This window comes from Perna viridis, chromosome 10 (assembly GCF_037379345.1).
Source record: "Perna viridis isolate PV_CMFRI_1.1 ecotype Kerala chromosome 10, ASM3737934v1, whole genome shotgun sequence".
Taxonomy (NCBI): domain Eukaryota; kingdom Metazoa; phylum Mollusca; class Bivalvia; order Mytilida; family Mytilidae; genus Perna; species Perna viridis.
Window position 1 is genome coordinate 21,434,297 of NC_142454.1, and position 22,692 is coordinate 21,456,988.

Genomic DNA, 22,692 nt, shown 5'->3' on the forward strand with positions numbered 1-22,692 from the left:
ATTTAATATGGGAGTGTTTGTTTTAAACGCACGATACAAGCGTTGTTTATTTTTGTACTTTGAATACTTCCTTGATTCAACTGTTATTTTTATATTTTTTGATATTCTTAATTTATATAATTTCATTAATTTTATTTTCTATTAGTTCTTTCTTTGTTATTTGTTACTATTATTCTTTTTCTTCATCATTCGTCTATTGTGCATTTAAACACACGATATGAGTGTTCGTCTATCGTGCATTTAAAACGCATGCTAGATGTGTTTGTTTATTGTGTGTTTAAATGCACGATAGGAATGTTCGTTTAAACCCACGATAAAAGGGTTTGTTTATCGTGTGTTTAGTGAGCATTTAGCGTGCATTTGGGTATCATGCGTGCAGGAAACCTAATCGTCTCCAGGAGTGTACAAGAAATGTGGACAAACAGGGAGACTTCTATTATATGTTTTTAGAATCCCATTAATTGTCCAACCTAAATACAAACATATCGTTATTAAACTCTGTTATTTTTAAAAAGAACATAAACAGTATATTTCTAACTTTCATAAAACGTCATAAAATTTTAAAGACTTAGGATTATAATACAACTGCAATATACATGTATCTACTATAAGTACATGTATCATGAAAAAGAAAAGAAAATTCCTTAAATTACTGATAGAGTAATACCCTGGTACTAATCTGCTGTACACATGAATTAGACCTCTTGTTTATTCACAGCTGCATCCCACTGGTACCAGTTCAAGTTGAAGATGCAGTACTTGAAACTAATCAAGAAATTCTCTAACAAGCACCTGATCCCTACTTCACCGATTTCTTCTCTTTTCCTAATTCACACTTGCAACTTTGTCATTAAAATCAATTAATTAAAAAAAATATTAAGATATGGCTCTATATTGCATAACATCAATTATGAACAAGTGGGACTAAATGTATGTGTATTGCAGCAAATTTATATATTTCCTTTCTAGCAGTAGTGTCTACCATGTAAAAAAATGGCGCAAGTGTAATGAAAATCGGCAAAAATGTAAAACATTCATAAAAATGCACTAAGAACCTCAAGGATGTTACTATAAATTACATGAAAACAAACAAAATTGCAAAAAAAGAAACCTCAACTGCCAAGACATGTGCAAATGAGCTTCATTTCAAATTCATACATGTCGAACTGTCTCCATTTACACAAATTACACACTTAAAAAAATCAAATTCCTATCATATTTATGATGAATGTCCCTGAACATGTTTGTACCATTTTGTAGGAGGATTCAATAACTATGAACTTTGATTAATTTTTATTCTTTAACAAGTATAGCCTTCGTAATAATGCAAATCAGATATTCAATACAACTACATTCATTTTAAAATCTTTTTCACAACTGAGACATTTTTATCCTATATGTAAATTTTGTATAAGACACCAAACCAATATCGTAGCAGCTGGGTCAACTAAATTCATTTTTTAAAGATCTGTGACTGAATGGTTTGGGATCGAAAGAAATAATGAACTTTGATAAAAGTATATACATGTACTAGCTGAAAATAAAACTACATACATGTATTAAAAAATTGGACAATATACTCTTTTTATTCTGTGAACTCTTCTAATCTTACAAATCTCTGGATAAAAGGTTCTTGTTACAATAAATTTAGGTATTATATGTACATATGTACAACATGCGGCAATCTTCCATATGAAAAATGCCTCATAAGTTCAATAGCTTTTCTAAACAACTTGGTTTGGAAAGTACTACCTCTCAGACTACAGATCTAGCAAAAAGTATACATATTTGTATAAAATACATTTTTGTAGAATCTCTAGAGAGCTTGAACACACAAAAAAAAATCTTCTAGTTACAGTTCAAATGGAATTGTTCTTAAATAGCAGCCTTTCTAAAAATCAGACAGAAGGTGATTCATGCACGTCAAAAAACACCAAATTCAGTTTTAATTCTTTTTCAAAAACAGTTCCTGATCACATGACCAGCCCTATTTTATCATTTGGTTGTGCTTTTGAGATAAAAATTACACAGATTTTACATGAAATTGGCACTTTGCAAGAGTTATTGTTCTTGTTTTGGTTTCATTTGGTTGTTTTTAAAAGAAGATGAATGTATGATTTTCTAAAAAGTGCAGATCTGAATGCAGAAATGATTATCGTTCTGTGAAAGTATAACATATGTTGATTGAAAAAGGATCCGTTGGTGGGTTTTTCTTCACCATGAATCACTTTACCATTGACAGTGTCTGATTTTAATGTGGACTATTACTTAAATGGTGACATAATACTAGCAGTATCTATACTATTGAACCTTATCAAATTTGTGTTTAAGCATTTTAAATAATTGTCATGAGTATCATTTAAGTTATTGGCGATTTCCTCCTATACATTGTATATTTCCATTTTCAACCATGAAGCAAACATTGGCAAAGAGCTTCATTTTTGGTGCATTGACATTAGGTCTAGGTAAGCCTAAGACTAAGCTTCGACAATCCATGATTGAGCACATAGTTTCTATCACATTCCATAAGTTACTGCTATCAGTTTAACAGATCGCCTTGTTGATACCAATTTTATTCCCTTCTCCTGGCTATAAATGGACACCACAAATACATATTTGGTACTTAACCTAAATTAGGTCCCTTTTGATCTTCATGTACAGCATACAGAAGTAACCTTGTAAAGAGACCATAAGATATTGCTTGGTTTTGAAATTTTGAGATTTGATAATTATACACAGGAAGATAGTTTTAAAAGTCTGAACCCTTCTATGTATTCTCATACATTTATACGTGCAGTGGAAACTGAAATTTTTCGGCTCTTTCAGGCTTTTAAATAAATAACAGCACAGCTAGTGTTAAATTAATTCTAACCAAAATAAGTTTTAAATAGTGAAACAGTTAGTTCAGCTAAGTTATTTTGGTCAAGGAGAACAATAATTCTGAACAAACAGAATCATACATGTGTATGCAAACTGTGCAACACAAATTAGTAAAATGTATATGTACAATTTTGTATGTACCTGAATGAAGTGAATTAACTCCACTCTACTCCCTAAAATAAGGAATACAATGAGAAAGGAAGTGTGCCTGTACTTCATACCAAACAAAATGATTTACCTGTAATCCATTCTTCATTGTTGTTTTAAAAAAAATTCAGCATTTTTATTATTTGTCGATGACAGTTGGACTCGCAGTGGTTTTTAATTTAACAAACCCACCACCATTTTAAAGTATTGGACTTATGTGTTAGAAGAATGGTTGCCTCTTGTAGAAACCCATTCCAAATCATCAAAGATTCTTTTGTTTTTTAAATGTAAAAAGATGATGCAATAAATAAAACAATTACATGTTTGCTCAAACAATTCATATACATGTATCTACAAACAGGACCAATCAATACATGTTAACAATGTTAAACAAAAAAACCTTTTACAAAAGGCTTTTATAAGAACAGTACAAAGTAACAATTCAATCTCAACAAAGATTATACCAAACATAAATCTGGGTGTCACAGCCCATTAACAAGACAACAACCTTAAAACAACTAGGTTTAAACAAAAAAACATTCTTAACAATGACAAAAATACCTAAAATGAAAAAAAATCAAGACATTTAAAATTGTTACGGGATTGAATTTGTATACAACTGACCTGAATGCTAGACAATGTCAGTTTGCAAGTAACAAAAGTCAATTATTATTATCTGTAAGAAATCTGATGATTTGTTTTTTTTCCAAAAAATCAATCAAATAAGTTCTATATAATAGAGCATGTGTTTTGGGGTAAAGCTACATGGGAAAGCACCTATTCCATGTCTGGCTGAATCTATTTAAATTTTATATATTGCAGATATCTTAATATACTGGCTACAATCCTTTTGTACTGTAAAGAGTTGCTATAATTTTATCCTAAAACACTCCAATCCACATTACCCAATATACATGTGTACAGTTGCTAAACTATTCCATTCACACTGGTTCTGAACTTTTTTTTATCAATATGACTATTGGCTTGAAACCTGGAAATGTCCCGCTGAGTCCTTTTCACAAATGTTTGTAGGGTAAAATTTGTTGTAAGTTATGACATTACAATACCTTCATCCATTGTTACGTTATAACTTACAACTCATGTTACACTTACAAATTTTTTGCGAAAAGGACTACTGAACCTTCCAATTGTAGACAAAAAAAATTTGAACTTCTGGCAAAGATACTATTAATCTGCTCAACACCTTCTCCCAAAAGGTCATTGAACTTTGATTCTCTTAGTACTGAAATATTCTCCATTCTAAGATACACCAGAGATAAAATAATTTTTCTTCTTTCCAGAACAAAGTTCATAACCTTTGGTATCATCTTAATCTTCTAAATAACTTTCATTTTTAAATAAATCTCACCATTTTTAGTCACGTACAAAAAAGTATATTTTTATAGACCACTTAAACAGAAATTTAAGCAATTTCAAAGTAGATTATGACACATTGGACTAGACCTAAAAAAGTTGACCGATTAGAAGGTTAAAACCATTTGATACTGTCGTCTATAAATGAATTAATTGGTCCAATTACCCGCGGACCGTGTCACAACAGAGAAAACCTGACCTTTGATGTCATATTGGCCATTGGTAACATTTCAATAGGTTACTAAATAGGAAGTAATTTGCTAAAACTATCAGCAAATAAAGCGAGACATTGGTACCTAGACACCTAGTTCTACACGCACGATTTAAAGTGGAATTAATTCAAAACACTTTGTTTATTTGAAAGACTAAATAGACAAACAAGATTTTCTACCAGATAAACATGATAAAAGTATAGAAAATATTCTAATATTTTTCTCAAAACCTCATAAAAGGCTCAAATAAGAGTTCATTAACCAAGTCAAACACTTTTCTGAAAAGCCTTATCAGTTTTTTGTTAAACAAGTTGACCACAGCTTAAAAGATGTCATGATATATCAATAAAACTTGTATCACTAAGACAGACAGTAAGCCTTGAATATTTTACCTAATATGTAATTCTATAAATGGAAGAAAACTTTGCAGTGCAAGTCTGACTTTCTAAAACTTAAAAGGTCTATGAATTGTTAAAAAAAATAAATTACCTGTACAGCTTTTTTGGCAAAACTTAAAATACATTTAGCATGGGTTTTTGAGTTGGTATACCCCCCACTAGTACAGGAAGCAACCAAAATGGATTTCCAGTACAACATACCTATGCCCCATCTATATGCCAATGCATATATATTAAAAGCTGCATTCTAAATTATTTAGAATTAATCGTCCAATGGGAGAGCAGATTTTTGTGAGGAAAATTTTCTCTGTCATTCAAAACAGTGAAAAATGGGAAATTAGTGAATTAGTATCACACAGGAACCAAAACCATTATGGTAACCAAATTAACTGTTATAGAATTGGCACTTACTGAGAAATAGCTCTCTGGGACAAATCTTCAAGGTCACAAGAGTCAAACAAATGTTCCCGCTTCAGTCCAAAGTTCTTCCTACAAGCTTCAAGGAATACATTGATGTTATCCTGAAAGAATGAGTTTATAAATTAGTCAGAATATAATACAAAAACAACTCTAATAAATTCATAATCAAATCATGTAACATGTAACCAAGACAGTGCAGCCTATATTGGTTAAGATATATATACATGTAGAACAAACATACATGTACATGTACATATAGATATGACCGTATACTGGCAAGGGTCAACTGTAATGCCCTGATGTCAAGCTAAGCTGATGGAGGGGCCAAAAAAACACTAGTGACACAAACTATAGTGATTGTAAAGTTGCCAAAACAAAATGTCAGTGATACAATGTAAGTTTCTTCTGGAAATGGCTAATTTTTAAAGAAGGTATATATGTGACATCACAGTCAAAATTACCCTGAGAATTGTATGTTGTGAATGATAATTGTAAGGGCAAGTTGATGTCTTCACAAGCAATTTGTGCTTTTGGTGATGATGGCAAAAATACATGTACAGTGTACCAGGTCCTCTCAGTCTAAAAGGGATATAAGAGAATTTCAGACCACAAATTTTATATCCATGTACCTTTGCTAACTTGAAACCACTATTTATTTTATTTTTTTGTACACTTCTGTGTCAATTTCTTTGTTCTTATACAATAGTTTCTTTTAGAAAATATCCTATTGTAGACTACAGTGATGAATTAATGTGCTCATTATAATGACCCTACCCTGAAACAAACATACCTGATTACAGCATATAAAACAGATACAAGTACTATGGTATGGCATTCACATTAAACCTCTTGACACTCAATAACCATGCAATTCTACATTACACTTCTCTAATCAGTCATAATGACCTTAAATTAATCACTTTTAGAGAGAAAGTGAACCTTAACTAGTTGGGAAATCGCCAACTGATACTTATTTTAGAAAATCTAGCTCACAGCTGCACAAATTTGGTCAAAATAACCCATTAAGTAGCATACTCAATACCCATTCATATCCTGAACAAATACACTACAATCTATTATTGTGATATGATACTGGTGTGTAAATTTCAAGATTTGACAAAAAATCTTTTTTAATGCATTTAATTGTTTTGAAGGTTAAATTAGGTAATAAATGAAGCAATATTATACCAGATAAGACCATTATTTTAACCTCAGTGTAAGGAGTCACACTGGGTTGAGATCGGGGGTGCCTTGTATAGAAATGTACTTTAGACGACACAAGCAAAAAGGTATGGGGACAAATGAAGTGTCAGATTCTGTTATCTGATCGGACTCTCAATGCACTGACATGAGTATAATGAAATGATGTAATGTTGTATTGTCAAAAGGGACAAAAAATATTCCTAAAATGCAGTAATTTGGTGGCAAAATAAGACACTCATTTATCAAGGTGCATTTTAATAGATTAATTGAAAAAGGAACCTCCTTCGTCACTTTGTAATGGATAAAGATCTTTTTATGATGCTAATGACATTTGCACTATTGCCAAAACTTTTAAAAATGCCACAAAAAAATTGAATTACATATATGTTTTCAAAATAAAATTGCACAGTACATGAAATGAACGCATGATCTTACATGTAATAAAGCAACTTAATTATGCAGCTAGATTGATTATGTAATAATTACAACCCAATATTCAGTACACATTGTACATTTTGATGACCTTCAAACATTATTGAATAAATCAAGGATACTGGTATTCATGGTATTAGCCTCATAAGACTGTAATAAAAACCACAGACTTCTATGGAAGAAGAATTCTTCATAAGGATATCCATTTTTGAGGTTTTCAAGGTTGGGTCAAATTTAGATATTCACAAAAACGCTTTTAATTTTCAATTAAAACTAAGAGATTTTATAAATAAAATTCATGAATTTGAATTCCATGAACTAATGAAGTTTTGACAAAACAATTAAAATTGATACACCTTCTACAAATAGTAATAGTATTAGAATTTATACTTAACAGTAAAATATCTATTAATAGGTAAGTTCTTCCAACTATGAGACATTTTATACAATTATCAGAAATAGATGGTTTGCTTACATATATTCAAATTTATACAGGAGCATATACATGTACATGATCAATTGAAAAAATGATTTTCATACAGTACAGTAAATTTTCACTATTTTCAGAATGAACATAGAAGTTTGAAAAAGACAAGGAGTATCTGGGAAATTGATTTTTCACATTTGAAAGATCCATGAATAACAATATTGGATAGAATACAAATTGCATGTAAAACAGCCTCAATTCCCACCATTTAATACTCCCATTTTTACCCAGGATTATATTTTCTAATAATATATTGCAAAATTGGTGGGACAGACTGATATCATATGAAATTCTTTGGGATTTTGTATGTAAGGGCAGATTAGTCAGACACATATCTGCATGTACATGTGTGCTTGACTAGTATAATGCCAAAATTTTCAAGACAGTTTTTGAAAGACAAGTTTCAAAAATTCTTTACCGAGATTGCATTTAAATGTAAAAATTTGCAAACTATCAACCCAAGAAATTAAGACCTATTCCTCTTTATGTAATATACATGTATGGTTTATTCTGGGATCACATAAATAACTTGAAACAAAAACAAAATCATCTTGTATTACAACAAAGTTGCAAAATTATCCATCCCGACAAAATACCCACAAACCAATTCTACAGTATCAGATTTAGCATGGTTTGTGGTCAGCCTTCGTCAGATTGGGTTTACTAGACAGGATCAGTTTTTTTTTTTGTTTTTTTTTACAAGAAGTCAGTATTAAATGCTTGATTGGACAAGAACTTGCATGCTGCTGAGGAATTATTCAAGGAAAAAATGTTATCTTTTAATTGTTTTGAATTATCTGTGTTACTTTACTAACAATTTCTAACAAAAAACTATTTAACTGCACTCACTCAAAGCAAATAAAAGATGACTATCAAAAATATTTCATGAATATTATATGCATGCCTTTGGAAAATCATGCATATACAACTGTTCATCTGGAAAGCAGTGTATATACAATACAAAGAACATAGAAAATTGTCCGATTCTTCAGGCAAATAAAATTGCATGTTAATTCCCTTGCCAGCTAAACTCATTTCAAAATAGAAGTGCACAGCTTTTTTTTATTTGACCTTGAAATAATGAACAAAAAGAAAGTTAATTGTATCAATTTTGGTGGATCCTGTAAAGGTTACATATTCATGAGCGTAATTTGCCGTGGTTTAAAAATTGATAAGTGTTAAAAATCAATTTCGCTGAAATGTTTTGTTGTTGTGATTTTCTGTCCACAGCAAAAATAGTAAAAATAAGTACATTATGGAAAGGAAATCATTACTTTTACAGTAATAATCCTAACAATTGGATTAAGGTCAAATTTGATCAAATTAAAGTTTCTGAAAATCACACTTCAAAATTTGGCCAGTCACCTGACTTTAAATACATAGTTGCTTAAATTCTATATATACATAGTGTCAAAAACAAGCAGAAGTTGAATATCCACAATCACACCCTATTTCAATTATGTAGCTATCTTTGTTAGAATCATGCAAAATCTGAAAAATGTGATACACCTGAAAAAAGGCTACATATTTTTTGTAATTAAGTTGTCTTATGGGTCTATATTATGAAATATGTTATTATTCATTCATATCTGCCTGCTCTTAGGAGATAATAAACATTGAAAAACCAATAGATTCTATTGTATTTGAGTGTCATTTACAGAGTTATCTCCCTTAATTTTGATATCTACAGTGCATTCTATATAATTTTTATCTCCTATGAACATGGGTTGTATAAAAAACCGCATGTTACTTTCTGTTTACTATGACATTTTAAACAAAATACCAAAAATAAAAATAAGTAGGATTTCCTACCATGAATCACATTTTGCATGATTCTTCTGTGGAGTGCTCCTTAAATATTAAAACATGTTTTGTTTCTTGTTTTGTTCTGTTTTTTTTTACAACTTCCTTGTGAAATCTGGTCATAGCAGAAATCGCATGTATGAATTGACATGGAAAGAAAAATTAAATGAAAACTATTGATATGAACTATACCCATTGAAAATCTCAGGAGATTACAATTCACACCAGTAATTCAAGTTGATCTAAACCTTATAGGCTAATGATATGAAAAATTTTAAAACAGCAATTGTTTTAACTTCATACAACCAAATGCTACATCATGTGTCAGTAATACATTTTTTTTTGTAAAATTTAAACAGTATGTACAATAAATGCCAAAACAACTGTCATAAAAAGGGAGATAACTCATGTCACTTTAAAACCTCAGGTCGACCTTTTCTTTCCTGAAGCATTTATGTTGCTGAAGCAAAGCATTTGTATGCAAGACAGGAGATATCTTTTATATGAGTATTTTATTAACAGAACTCGTAAACAACATTTTTCTTATTGATATAAAACATTTATCTAATATTTTATGCTTGGTAGTGTTTTATGAGAATTCTTTCTTGGTCAGTGACACCTAAGACATTATAAAATTGTACTTTTGAGACAATAAAAGTATTTGAAGGGTCATCAATGTGTTAGTTATGGGTCTTAAGCATAAAATTTACAAACTGGAAGAATTAAGTCAAACAATCTCATGTCACATTTTTTGTAGAAAAATGTGAGTATATTGTCCATATTTTTTAGGTGCAGATCTATCATATTTATAAAAGGAAGTGTACAATTTAGAATTAGACAGTGCATGTACATGTATGTACTTTGGAAGACTAATGTAGTGGGTTCTAAAATTTCTTAGTTTTCTTGGTAGGATCAAGAAATAATTCAAGTAAAATTTCCAGCTCTATTTCAATTGATATCTGGGAAGACAGAATTTAGAAGAATCGTGAATTTTGATCTTCATGAGAAAAGTATCTTTGTAGTACTACCAGTACATGGTATTTCATTGTTTATTCTTTTTTTACTGAACAACAATATTCAATTACCACTGATTCAAATATTCTACGTGTATATTCTCAAATCTAAAGAAAACATGGCAATGATATAAAATACTGTGAAAGTTCTTTCATTCACAGATACCAATGTTAATGGAATGGGGAAGAAACACAAGTTTGTGGATTCTTAAATTCATGGTTGTGTGGTTTTCGGTATACAGATCAATGGGAATTTTCTTTTCGTTGGTAACTAAATTTTATGGTTTGGCCTACTCAAGAAAACCACGAAAATTGGTACCCCACAAAAAAAAGGTACTTTCACAATGGCAGATTTACACTTACCAATCCAGCGAGAGGTGTTGGCAATTTATTGATTCTCTTGACAGAACCTGGCTTTAAATTGTTCAGCAGTCTGTAAGAATATATAAACAAATCTTTCTTAACTTTATTGACAAAGTATCATAACTTGAAAATGGAAAATCTGACTTTTTTAACAATTTAAAATGGAACTTACATCAATACAAAAATAAACAATTCACCAAAGTTTCATGAAAATAGTTGCAACCACTATCAAGTTACAGTCTGAAAACTGTGAAATTGCCCCTTCATGTTAGTACTGACTTAAAACCATATTCTCATACTTACGTTCTTACATGCAGTTTTAAATTAATAATATATTACTGCTACATACCAACTGGTTTCACTCCTAAACCTTTAACTATTAATATTTGAGTGTCAGTCTCAGTAAGAATCAGGCAGTGGGTGAAACATATAAAAAAAACACCAATATGAAAGTTTAAAATGACTATTATAACCATCAGAATCAAGGATAAAAGACAAGATTCTCCATATCATTTGGTACATTGTGTTATAATTTCATTGAAATGCATTGAAAACAGCAGATAACTCTGTCCAAAACCACATTTTCAATACAATAAAAATAGAAAAATTTCTTAGCAAATCCAGTGATGCATATATCAAATAATGGTCTTTTCTAATAGAACATCCTTGAGTGAAATTTTATAATTAGATCTGTGGGTTTTTGACATGCAATATATGTTTCTCATTTTTCTCATTTTGCCTGATTCTTACAAAAACTTACACAAAAACAAATAATACACATTATAAAAAAAAATGAAAATACTAATGCAGTTGTATTAAACAAGATCATACTCGTTTAAATATACAAATATACTTACTCACACAACAGTACCCCATTTTCTAACGATTTCCTAAAGTCATCGGGATATTCAAACTTCTTCCTTGTGATAGACTGAAATAAAGAAAACAGTTGGCATCTCATACCATAGCAAACCTTTGTAAAGTTAAAAAGCTCAATTTTTCTACAAATATACACTGTACATGTAAACCTAGGGTCAAAAATCATTTGACAACTAATATCAGTTTTAAGATTTATTCATACAGCTTAATTATTACCATTTATTACAACGATAGTAATGATTTTCTCAGCACAACTACATAATATATAAATATGGTGACTTAAATTGCTGAATTATAAACAGTTTTGATTTTTTGACATTTTTAATACTTGGAGTAGACTTGAAAATGGTTGAATTGCACTTGTTACATATGACATATAAAAACTGAAATATTTGTTTGCATTTTCACTTTTATTCTACTTTAACTGCTCAAGAAATGCTGTACTACAGTCATTTGATTGATTAAAAATTAAAACTGACCAATAAAACATTTTTTATCTCATAAATGACCATTTCTAATGGTACTTCCACTCAAATTCTAATGAGGCTTACAAAAAATTGGTGGTAATGACATATAAAAAATGAATTTTCTTCAATAGTGTATGAAGTAGAAACTTTGATGTTTTCTGTGTATGCTATCTACTGTTCTTGCAAAATATCTATCTATGTCTGTGAGATACTTCTTTTTTTGTAATGACCGAGTACATTTACACATGCCCAGGGTACCAAATTTGACTGAAAATCAGCATTTTTGGGAACTAAGATGTCTTTTTCATCAAAATAATTATAAATATACAACATTTTGACTCTATTTTATCTTTGTGTAAACAAGAACTTCAACTTTGTGCAATTGGCTGTTTCAGTAAACAGATTTTAAATTATCAAGAGGCTCCCTTGTGTTAAGGCTAAAAAAGGGGGGTCCTGACTTGACTTTTTGTGAATATGGACCAAAAAATTTGAGATTTTGAAACAATTTTGTATTCATAGAATAGTTAAGGCATTTGTCTTATCAATACAGACCACATTTAATGTTTAAATAGGTAACTAAATTATTTTTTATCCATACTTGTCTTTTTTTGCCAAATTTTAGATAATTGACTTAACACTGTTAAAGGGTACCTATATGAAAATTGGAATGAAAATTCATAGGAAAGCAGGAGGACATAGGTATTTTGTCTTTAAGTTGGAAATTGAACACAGTTATAGAAAACAACAACATTAAAAGATATCTAAAAGTCTTTATTAGTAATAGGTATCAGTCTTGTATTGCATATTCCTGAGCTGTTGTACGTCAAAACATGGCGGCTAAAAAATAGAGTGTGCTTCTTTTTTGTCTTTTCCTGTTTTTGTTTCTTGGCAAATGACTATCATTTTTCATCACAATTACAAGGTAAATGTCAATCTATGAGACAAAAAAACTGTTTTTGAGAAAATTCAGTATTTTCATGAAAAATAATGCTTCAGAAAAGGGGTCTACTATATGAACTCAAAATAAAAGTGAAAGTAGAAAAGTCTGTCTTTAGTTTGACCTGTCCTGGTGTACCAAAGTTCGTGCCTTTTTTTTTTCTAAAATAGACCTAAATATTGTTTTTGACATTTCCTTAATTGAAAAACACGTTCAAGAGTTAGATTGAAAGTCCTTGTCTATTTTTTTTAAAAATCATGAAAATTTAAGGTATACTATAGCAGCCTATGCGGCAAAGAATACAAGACTGAAACCAATAGAATCTATTGGATTTTCAATGTTGATTATCTCCTAAGAGCAGGCAGATTTGAATGAATAATTACATATTTCATAATATAGACCCATAAAACAACTTAATTACAAAAATAAAAATATGTAGCCTTTTTTCAGCTGTATCACATTTTTTCAGATTTTGCATGATTCTTACAAAGATAGCTACTTAAAAGGTTATCATGAATAACCAATATATAAATACTCCTGCCAAGAATTGCTTGAAGATTTATATTGTGTGTGAAACAAGTTCTGCACAATCATAAAATCTAAATGTTCTTTGGCACTTGTGATCATATTTTGGTTATCCACTCTTTCAATAAATTATCTTGTTTGTATGTGTGACTGACAAAGAAAAATGTTGATTCTTATAATTGGTTATTTTAGGAGCTGCGTCTTCTGTAGTACAAAATGTGTGATATACTTCATTCTTTGCCATTTTTGGTCGGCCTAAAAAAAGGTGATAAATTCCACTTAATAACCCCATTATCATGACTCAGGGTAGGTAGGAACATGTAAGCCAAATACGCCTATCTACATCGAATTTCAGATGTGTCAAAATCTGATTGTAATACAAAAATCAGGTAACAAATTTTCATGTATGAACAAAGATTTTTATAGTCTACTATACAAATCCTTGATATGCTGGTCACACCAGATGAATTTTAAAAATCCTGTACAGCATGTATAAGTTCATGCACATATTGTTTTCCATTTTTATAGCTCATGCATATCTTTCCAATTTAAAAAAAACAACACTGAGAATGCCATACATGTATCTCCAAATAAAATGTGGAACAAGAGAGATAACTCTATTACATCCCCATGAAATTTTACAAGTATGTGTAGTGCATACCATAAATTCATATTTAATGATTAAACAACTGTTTCATAAAATTATCAAATCAAGGACTGAAGATTAATCTTAATTGGACCACAATCAATAAAGTACCTATTAAATTCAATGTTCAGGGGTGATTCAAATATCAGCTGTTGCTCTGATATTTACATGGGAAATCCAAATAAAATGACATTATAGTCTTCTTGTCATTATGATGGTGGTGACATGTGACAATTTATATTGAAAATATTAATTCATATCAGGACAATTAAAAATTTAATGATCGACAGTACTATTTGTACAATATATAGTAGACTATAAGTATCCATATATAAATAAATTTAAAAAATAAATAATTTTGCCTACCTACAAGCATGTTTATGTACCTGTATTTAGTACAAATGTACATTGTACCCTATTTTTCTTTTCCATTGTAATCTTATCATATCATCTGTCTTGGCCTAAAATAATTCTAATCACTTCAAGTTCACACCTTATATGTCTAAGCATACAATAAATACATTGTACACACTGCTGCTGAATATGTACAAGTATATCTAAGTAACATTGCTACTTAAAGATAAAACACTGCTAAATTCCATGAACAACTGTGTATACTATAAAACAAATCATGATTTATAGAATCTATCATGTTTCAAAGTTTAAAATATACATGAAGTACATGTACATGTACATGTAGCAAGACAACCACAAACTTAAAGGTGCATGGCATGCTCCCACTGACTTGTACAAAACCTTTATATTGGACAGGAACCAAAATCACTTACAGCATACATGTATGTCGAATCTACATGTACATGTATATAGCATGGCCACACACCAAATATGAAATTTAAATAAAACATCCATTTATGTGATGAAAATTTCCTCTATCATTTTATGTAATGAAAAAATTTCTAAGTCAGTCCCAGGAAACAGGAAGTTGATATTGGACAGCAACTGAAGTCCTTCACAATGTATATATTTTGAAATCAATCCAATCATTGACAGTAAAGATAATTGTGACAATAGACAGTCAGACAAGCTGATTCCAGTACACACGTACATGTACTATCCACTCCTTGAGTATAGTGGTATGAAATGATAATTTTTTACCTACACAAAAATATACAGCATATATGTAAATGTACATATGTACACTGTAAATGTAGTATCAAAGATACATGTACAGTATTTGTACATTTGTATTTGTAATAAACTCCAGAAAGACCAACTAAAACTGGTACTAACATGTATCTTTGTGGAAATACTACAACCATGTGTAGAAATCACATCTCCATAGCAGTTACCAACATTCTACAGAGAGAAATAGAGGAAGTCAGGAATGTGTCAGAGAGGAAATCCAAAGAACCCAAACTGGAGAAAAAAAATTCAGACTGAGGCATAGGTGGTCTGTCGAATGATGAGCAACGGCATGTAAATGTCATTGCAAGATGATAGTACATAGGTGGATCCTCATGCTAAAAAAAGTTTTGGCTGATTATATCGTACTAAAATGTTTTATGGAGCACAGCAAGATACACCCACATGGGTCGAAACCTGAACAAATGGGGCAGATTATTATACATTTTGTAGCTTGATACATCTCTGAATTTTATTGTGATTAAATATTTGACACACAATATATATAGACAGACTGGCTTATAAAAAATGAAAATCACTGGAGTGGGTCCCTCTTAGGCCAGTCAGTGGACCTATATTTCAGAATTTCTGGATCCACAACTGGTAGTTCATGTTAAAATGTACAGGTACATGTAATTAGCAAAATAAGGATGACAAAGAAACAACAAGTCTACAAATCCATCATCATTATAACACAACAGTTCTAATCTAGAAAGTGCTCTATAACATACACTTTATTAACATCATAAAACATTGAATGAAAGTATGGTTTGTTCATCTGCTAGTTCCATTCAATTAGACATGTTAAAAGTGTACATTATAATAGCAATATGGTTATCCCATCATCTGAAGCTTTAATATGCACATTCTTTCTCACTCTAATTACCCCATTATCATCAAAATATGCACAGCCTAGGAATAACCAGAAATTTTGAAAACCAGAGAGCAAAGTCATGGAAACCAATCATGGCTATATGCCTACTGTGTATATCATGGTATCTGTACAATGTATATATAAGATGTATTATAATACTGGTACATGTACATGCCATACAAATTGACTCTAAATCGGTATTGACCTTAGATTTTGTAGTGTTCTCTGTAGCAGGGCAGGGTAATCCAGGTCAAAAAGGGCACTCTAGTTTAAGGAATATTGACAGAAAAGTTATACTTTAAAGAAAAATGATAATATAAATAAACCTGAAGCAAACACTTCAATGTATTTAGTTAAAAACATATTACATTTAATGTACATGTATATGTATGCAAGTAAACATGACGCATTACACTTGCAAAATTACAAATCTTCTAAGTGTATAATATGAAATTCTATTAAGTGTTTATGGTACAGACATTTTTCAGCACACATATTTTATTTAAGAGTGTGATAAAACTTAGACTAGAAGACCAATTTAAGCAGACATGGTGGGCCAGAATCAATGAATTACCAACAGGGGCGTAGCTGCCTATACGCAAATATGTAGTTGCATACTTTCGGAAAAAAGTTGCAAAAATAAAAACACACATTTTAAAGATGAAATAAAGGTTATTTATCACATATGCATACCATGAATGTAGTATAGGCTCTGAAAAACTGGCTCCAAAATCGTTAAAATTCAGGAGGTACCCTCAGGGCTTTGCCTTGCCGGACTCACTGGGGGCCTTGAGCGACCCCCCCCCCCCAAGACCCCTCACCGTAATTTTGCGTATAACTAAAACAGGCCTAGCTATGCCCCTGATCAAAGACAATTAATTATTGCCTATTCAAAGATTGACTAAAGTTTGAGGACTATTTTGATTTACTATCAAAGAAAGATATACTAGCAACGATAAAATTCAGAACAATTAATCATTAACTGCAGATAGAATAAAATACCAAGAGAACTTCAACTGCGTCCTTCATGTAGAAATGATATATCACTATATAATGGAATGTCTCGCTTTTCAAAGAGACAGAAATAAATATATTGATAGAAAATTTACCAGAAACCATAATTCTATAAAGTTTAGTGCGATAATGAACCAAACAAAACACTCAAAACTTCGAAAACTGTGTCAGTATATGACCAACTAGATTCTCTCTAATAATTTAAAAATTTCCTTTTAATTTCTTTGTTTAATAAGAGATATTCGTTCCTCAACAACCTAACCAATGTATTATTTATATGTTTTAAAAATGCTATGTTTTTCTGTATACCTATGGGACACATGGGTTTTTCAGAATAAAATGATATATACACATATACATGTATATAGCATTTGAAATGAAATAATTAGTGTGTTACTTTCAAAGTTTAATGTTGTTATCAATGCTCCCTAATTCAATGGTTAATTTAACCTAACGAGACAATAACTTTCCTAATTATTTCTCTCCAGATAACCAATTAAAAGCTAATACTTCTCAATTTAATCTTTTTACAATGCTCTGCATACAAGAAGGGTTTAATCTGTGCAAGTTAAAAGTCAGTCAAAACATGAATTTTCACATAATCCATTAAAAATTCATAAGTACAACTGTATGTACCTTGGGGCGGAATAGTTTTCAACTTGTTTACCAACAAAAAAAAACTTGAATGGTCTAAAAAGCGTCACGAGATTATCCATGCTTGACAAATATAGCTAGTATACTCTGAAAACCTGAAAAGTAGATTACACTTCAACAATAAGTCAAGATTAAAATCTAAAAATTGTTGACTTAGTATTAAAGTATTTAGTGTAAATTATGCCACCCTGTAACCATTAATCTGAAGCATTATCTTTAGGTGTATTTAAATCTAGAGACAGTTTATAATCATTATAATCAAATTTCCATCTAGGGTCAATGTTTGATAAATTTGAGATGACATGACCCTAGTCTGGGCTAAAAAATTTGTTTGTATAATTTAACACTACCAAAACAGGTTGATAAAGCTTTCTGTAAACATGAAGTGCATAATTTTTTTCCCATAAATATAATAAAAATTCAGCCTAATGCACATGAACATATGTGCACAATAAACATGTACATGTATGACCATTTGGGTGTATCATGTAAGCTAACTTTTAAGTAAGTAGATCCTGTGAAAGGCAGTGGATTGTGTACATGCATATGTACACGTAAATATCAAGAAAAAAGATGTTCATGTACAAATGCATGCACAGCTCTTTTTGCTTTATAAATTGTTGACATAGTTCTTTTGTTCAATGAATGTTAATGATTGATATTCAATAGACTAGTATTCATACATAATTTGAAAACCAAGAAAAACTCAATATATTGAATAGTTCATCGAGTTCCTGACAGTTAAAATCTTCTTGGGGAAAATTTATGTACATGATACAATTGAACAAAAAAAATAAAACAAAAAATGACAGAGAATACTTTAAAAATTTAGGGCAAGATAAGGATACAGCACCTACAGAAGAGCAGGTGATTCACATTTGTAGATAAATATACACTGTAAATTTTACATGTAAGTTGAAGATTCACAACTGACAAAATACATGTACATGTTACCATGTACAAATGTATATACAATGCATATTCCCCAGTATTGAGAAAAGGCTTTGGGTGTTATTGGTGGCAGTCTCTATTTCGAACCCTCTGCCATTTACAAATTTCAATAATTGAAATATACAATGTACACATGTAAGTGTTTGCTTAAAACAAATGCATATGAAGAAGCAAATTTACATTCAAAATGTACATATACATGAATACTTTTAGTTCAAAGAAGTGTATCAGTTTAAAATTTGTTCATCTATGGTTTTGACAGCACGTACTAAATTCATAAAGTTTAATGTACTAAATAAATAATTGAACACTTGGCAAATTTCTTACTTGCATAACACTTAAAACAATGCAATTATTTTTATCAACAAATTACAAACATTCCCTAAATCACAGGGGATAACTAATCTATTTGTTTATTGACAAAACAGAGCCCTATCTAACTTAGTAAACAAACTCGGCCAATTTAGTTTACCAAACAAATCAGTATCCACTGTTGACAAAAGGAATTTTACCAGTGGAACAATATTCTCTTTGAAGTAGAGAAACCCAATACACAAAGCACAAAAGTACATATTTTCTTTTCTTATTTTCTTTCCTACTTGAAAAAGATTCTGATTTTTAACACCTGGTAAGAATTATAGTGGTGAAAATTGAATTGGTAGAAAAAAAGATTTATGGCACATGTTAACCATTTTAAAACATAAATATTAGTTCTACAAATGCATAACATGTGAATTGTAAACCTGGGTTACATTATAGTATACAATGACGTACATATGTACAATAACATATACTCAGACTTGTACATTTTTATACACAAAGTAGTTATGGGAGTGTTTTAAATTAATTTCAACAATTTGATCAAACCCATCCCTTAGGATTAATTTTTTGTACTGTCCGGGTAAAATTCAGGCATTAACAATGATACACCAGAAAACATGTCCAAGATTCTCTAAATAGGTTTTGACTTAAAGTAAATCATATTTGCAGTGAATTCAAAAGTAAGAATACAATTGAATTCATGTACATGTATGATGTATCACTAAATTCTTATGATGCTTTGTCCAGTAATTAATAAACTTTTACAAAAACATGTTCACCATGTACATGTAATTGAAAATACTGCTGCATACATGTAACTATGCCTGTATGTACACATGTACAAATGTACATTTGTACAGGTGTGTCTGAAATTTCTACTGAAAGTAACTAAGCAAAGTAAAACTCTGAGTGTTAGGAACATGTACGTATACATTAAAAAGCAATCATTTTGGGTACAGATTTTACGGTTACATTTGTATATAATTTGATATCATAATACTTGTACATACATGTATTATGTGGCTAACCATCATATCTATTCATTATGTACAAATGTATAAAGAACACATTGTGTTACATGTAGATGTACCTTTTATATGACAATGACAGATAATGTGGTGCAGGCACCAATTTACAATAAATACTGTGTACACATATGCATCTCCATGTGCTTTAAAACAGGGCAACAAATATGAAAACAAAGTACATATACTTTGTACAATGCAGGGCTGATCCAGGACTTTTGAGAACATTTGAGGTAGAATTTGTGAAAAATCAAGATCTCATGCAAAGAAATTGTCCCAAATTTTGAGGGTTGCCCACCAATTGTGCCCCTGCCTGATTCGTGACTGCAATGTACATGTAAGTGTATATAATTACATGTGTGTATACATGTATTTCCTTAAAAATGTGACATCTCTGGCATGTAATGTACATATATATCATCAGTATGCTTGGCCTATACATTTATTGTACCTACAATGTGAATGTGCATACATGCTCTTTTTTTCTAAGTGTACCTGTTCAACAAGAAATGAAATAGTAGAATACCTAAAAAATCCTTAAATTGTACCACATCCACAAACATGTATTGGAAAGGATTAAAATCAGAGTTAATCATTCGGTGCATATCTAGAGATGGAATTTGCATTGTCTCAAATACAAATATATATATGTACATATGCATGTACAATGTAATTTTTACATTATCATTTGTTTGACAGGGACTACATTTTTTTGTAAATATACAATGTAGCATGATACCAAATCCTAAAATATCATAAAATTTTACACACAATTTTGTTTACTAACATAAATCAAAACGCCTGTGGCAAATACATATGTCAAAATTGAATGTAGAACAAATTGGTTATGTTTGACGGATGAGAACGTTTTGACATGTCGTGAGCTAAATAACATTTCTTCCGCGATATCTTTTTCTCACCTGAATCCAACGCTCAGCTTCATGTAATGCAAGCTCCGTAAAGAATTCCTGCTCCACATCTTGTCTTAATTTTATATCCCAAGTTTCCTCCGTTTCTTCCGTCGCCATTGTGAATAACTGGTCAAGCTACCCCGTCCATGTGTTCACATCGTCAGTTAAACTTAGTCTTTGGAAAATCAGTGATCCATGAAGTTATTCCTTGCTCCCAACTACCTGCGTTAATTCATCACTCAGTCAACCGTAAACGTCACACCGCTGGTCGCTAATTTTAATCTTGATTGTGTATTGTTATGATTATTTATGCATTCAGTTGTAATCTGAGATATTTGGTTCGTATATAATACCAATTATACATACTTTTAACCAGACACGCTTTTTTTTTACAAAATTATCGAAGTGAAACAAATTAAAGACAATTCAAATTCTATTCCATTTGCGTAGTTAGTGAACTTACAACTTCGAAATCATTGAAGACGGTCGGTGTATACGTCAAAACTGAAGAAATAAACATCAAATTACCCTAATTGACGTGGCTCTATTGATTTTTTTTCTTGCACCAGTCCACACGTGCAAGTGTACATAATCTTCATTGAACTACTTAAGTTTTCTTACGACATAATAAAAATGCTACTTTCCATATCATTGACAAACGAAATATGCTGATGTCCCTAAGATCAGTAAATATATATATATTGATCACTGTCTAACAGAGCATCCAAATTCACATTTCGAAAAGAAAAAACATCCAAAGAAAAATTTCAATAATTAAATGCAACAAAATTCTAGTTTGAACCGATTACTATTACAAACCTTATAAATGAACATACATGTGAATTCCATGTACAAGTATTTAAAATTTAAGTATCTGTCATTCGACTAACGAAACTAAAATTACATGTGCACACATTTTTACTTCACTCATATACATTTGAATCTGTACGGTATCGGATGCGCTATTGATCGACTTTTTTTACTCTTTTTTAATGGAATTATTTGATAAATTCGGACATATTCTTCATCACACGATACTTTTGTGTACATTCCGTTCAACATTTCCATCTGAATGAAATTTTGGGTTTTCTGATCCCAAACGTGAACTTAGCGGCCATTTTTCAACTTGGTTGTGGGGGGGGGGTCCCATTTTGACCATATGGTTTCTTTGTAGATGGAGGGCATGGGTATACTTTGATGAACTTGACTCACTTTTCTAGTTTGTTTAGGTTCATAAATTATATCAAAGTCATATATTTTGTTTTGTGTACTTGTATGCATGTACAAACATGAGTATAACGTACTCGTGACGAAATTTACTAGACGAGAAAAGACAACCGATTTCATTGTTGATTCTGGCAAAATTTTTAAGCGGTGCAATTGTAGTACATGTATATGATAAATATGGCAAACATTCTGAAAAAAAAACATGGATATCAAAAGCTGATATGAAAATCAACACATACATGTATGTCTTAATTCTGAAAACATTTTTATAAATCCTTATAAACACATACTTTACTTCACAACAAGGATTTATATATAGTAAATATAATTAATTCCTTGTTCACGACAAATCTTTGTTAAGAAATGGACAATTAATCTTGAATTTT

At 30.6% G+C, this 22,692-nt stretch overlaps 1 protein-coding gene across 2 annotated transcripts in view; it reads right to left on the minus strand.

Annotated features, from left to right (window-relative positions):
* The window catches only part of LOC148604939 (uncharacterized), a 75,007-nt gene extending 53,594 nt beyond the window's left edge, over nt 1–21,413 (minus strand). The window contains exons 1-4 of one of the 2 annotated variants that reach the window (XM_088551085.1): nt 21,089–21,413; nt 11,590–11,663; nt 10,733–10,802; nt 5,423–5,532 (exon numbers count right to left, since the gene is read on the minus strand). In XM_088551085.1, the coding sequence (XP_088407211.1) occupies nt 5,423–5,532; nt 10,733–10,802; nt 11,590–11,663; nt 21,089–21,196 (362 nt within the window). In that variant the 5' untranslated portion in view covers nt 21,197–21,413. The remainder of the gene's footprint in view (nt 1–5,422; nt 5,533–10,732; nt 10,803–11,589; nt 11,664–21,088) is intronic. The other variant, XM_088551086.1, reaches the window with a different exon arrangement.
* Between the last annotated feature and the right edge of the window lie 1,279 nt (nt 21,414–22,692).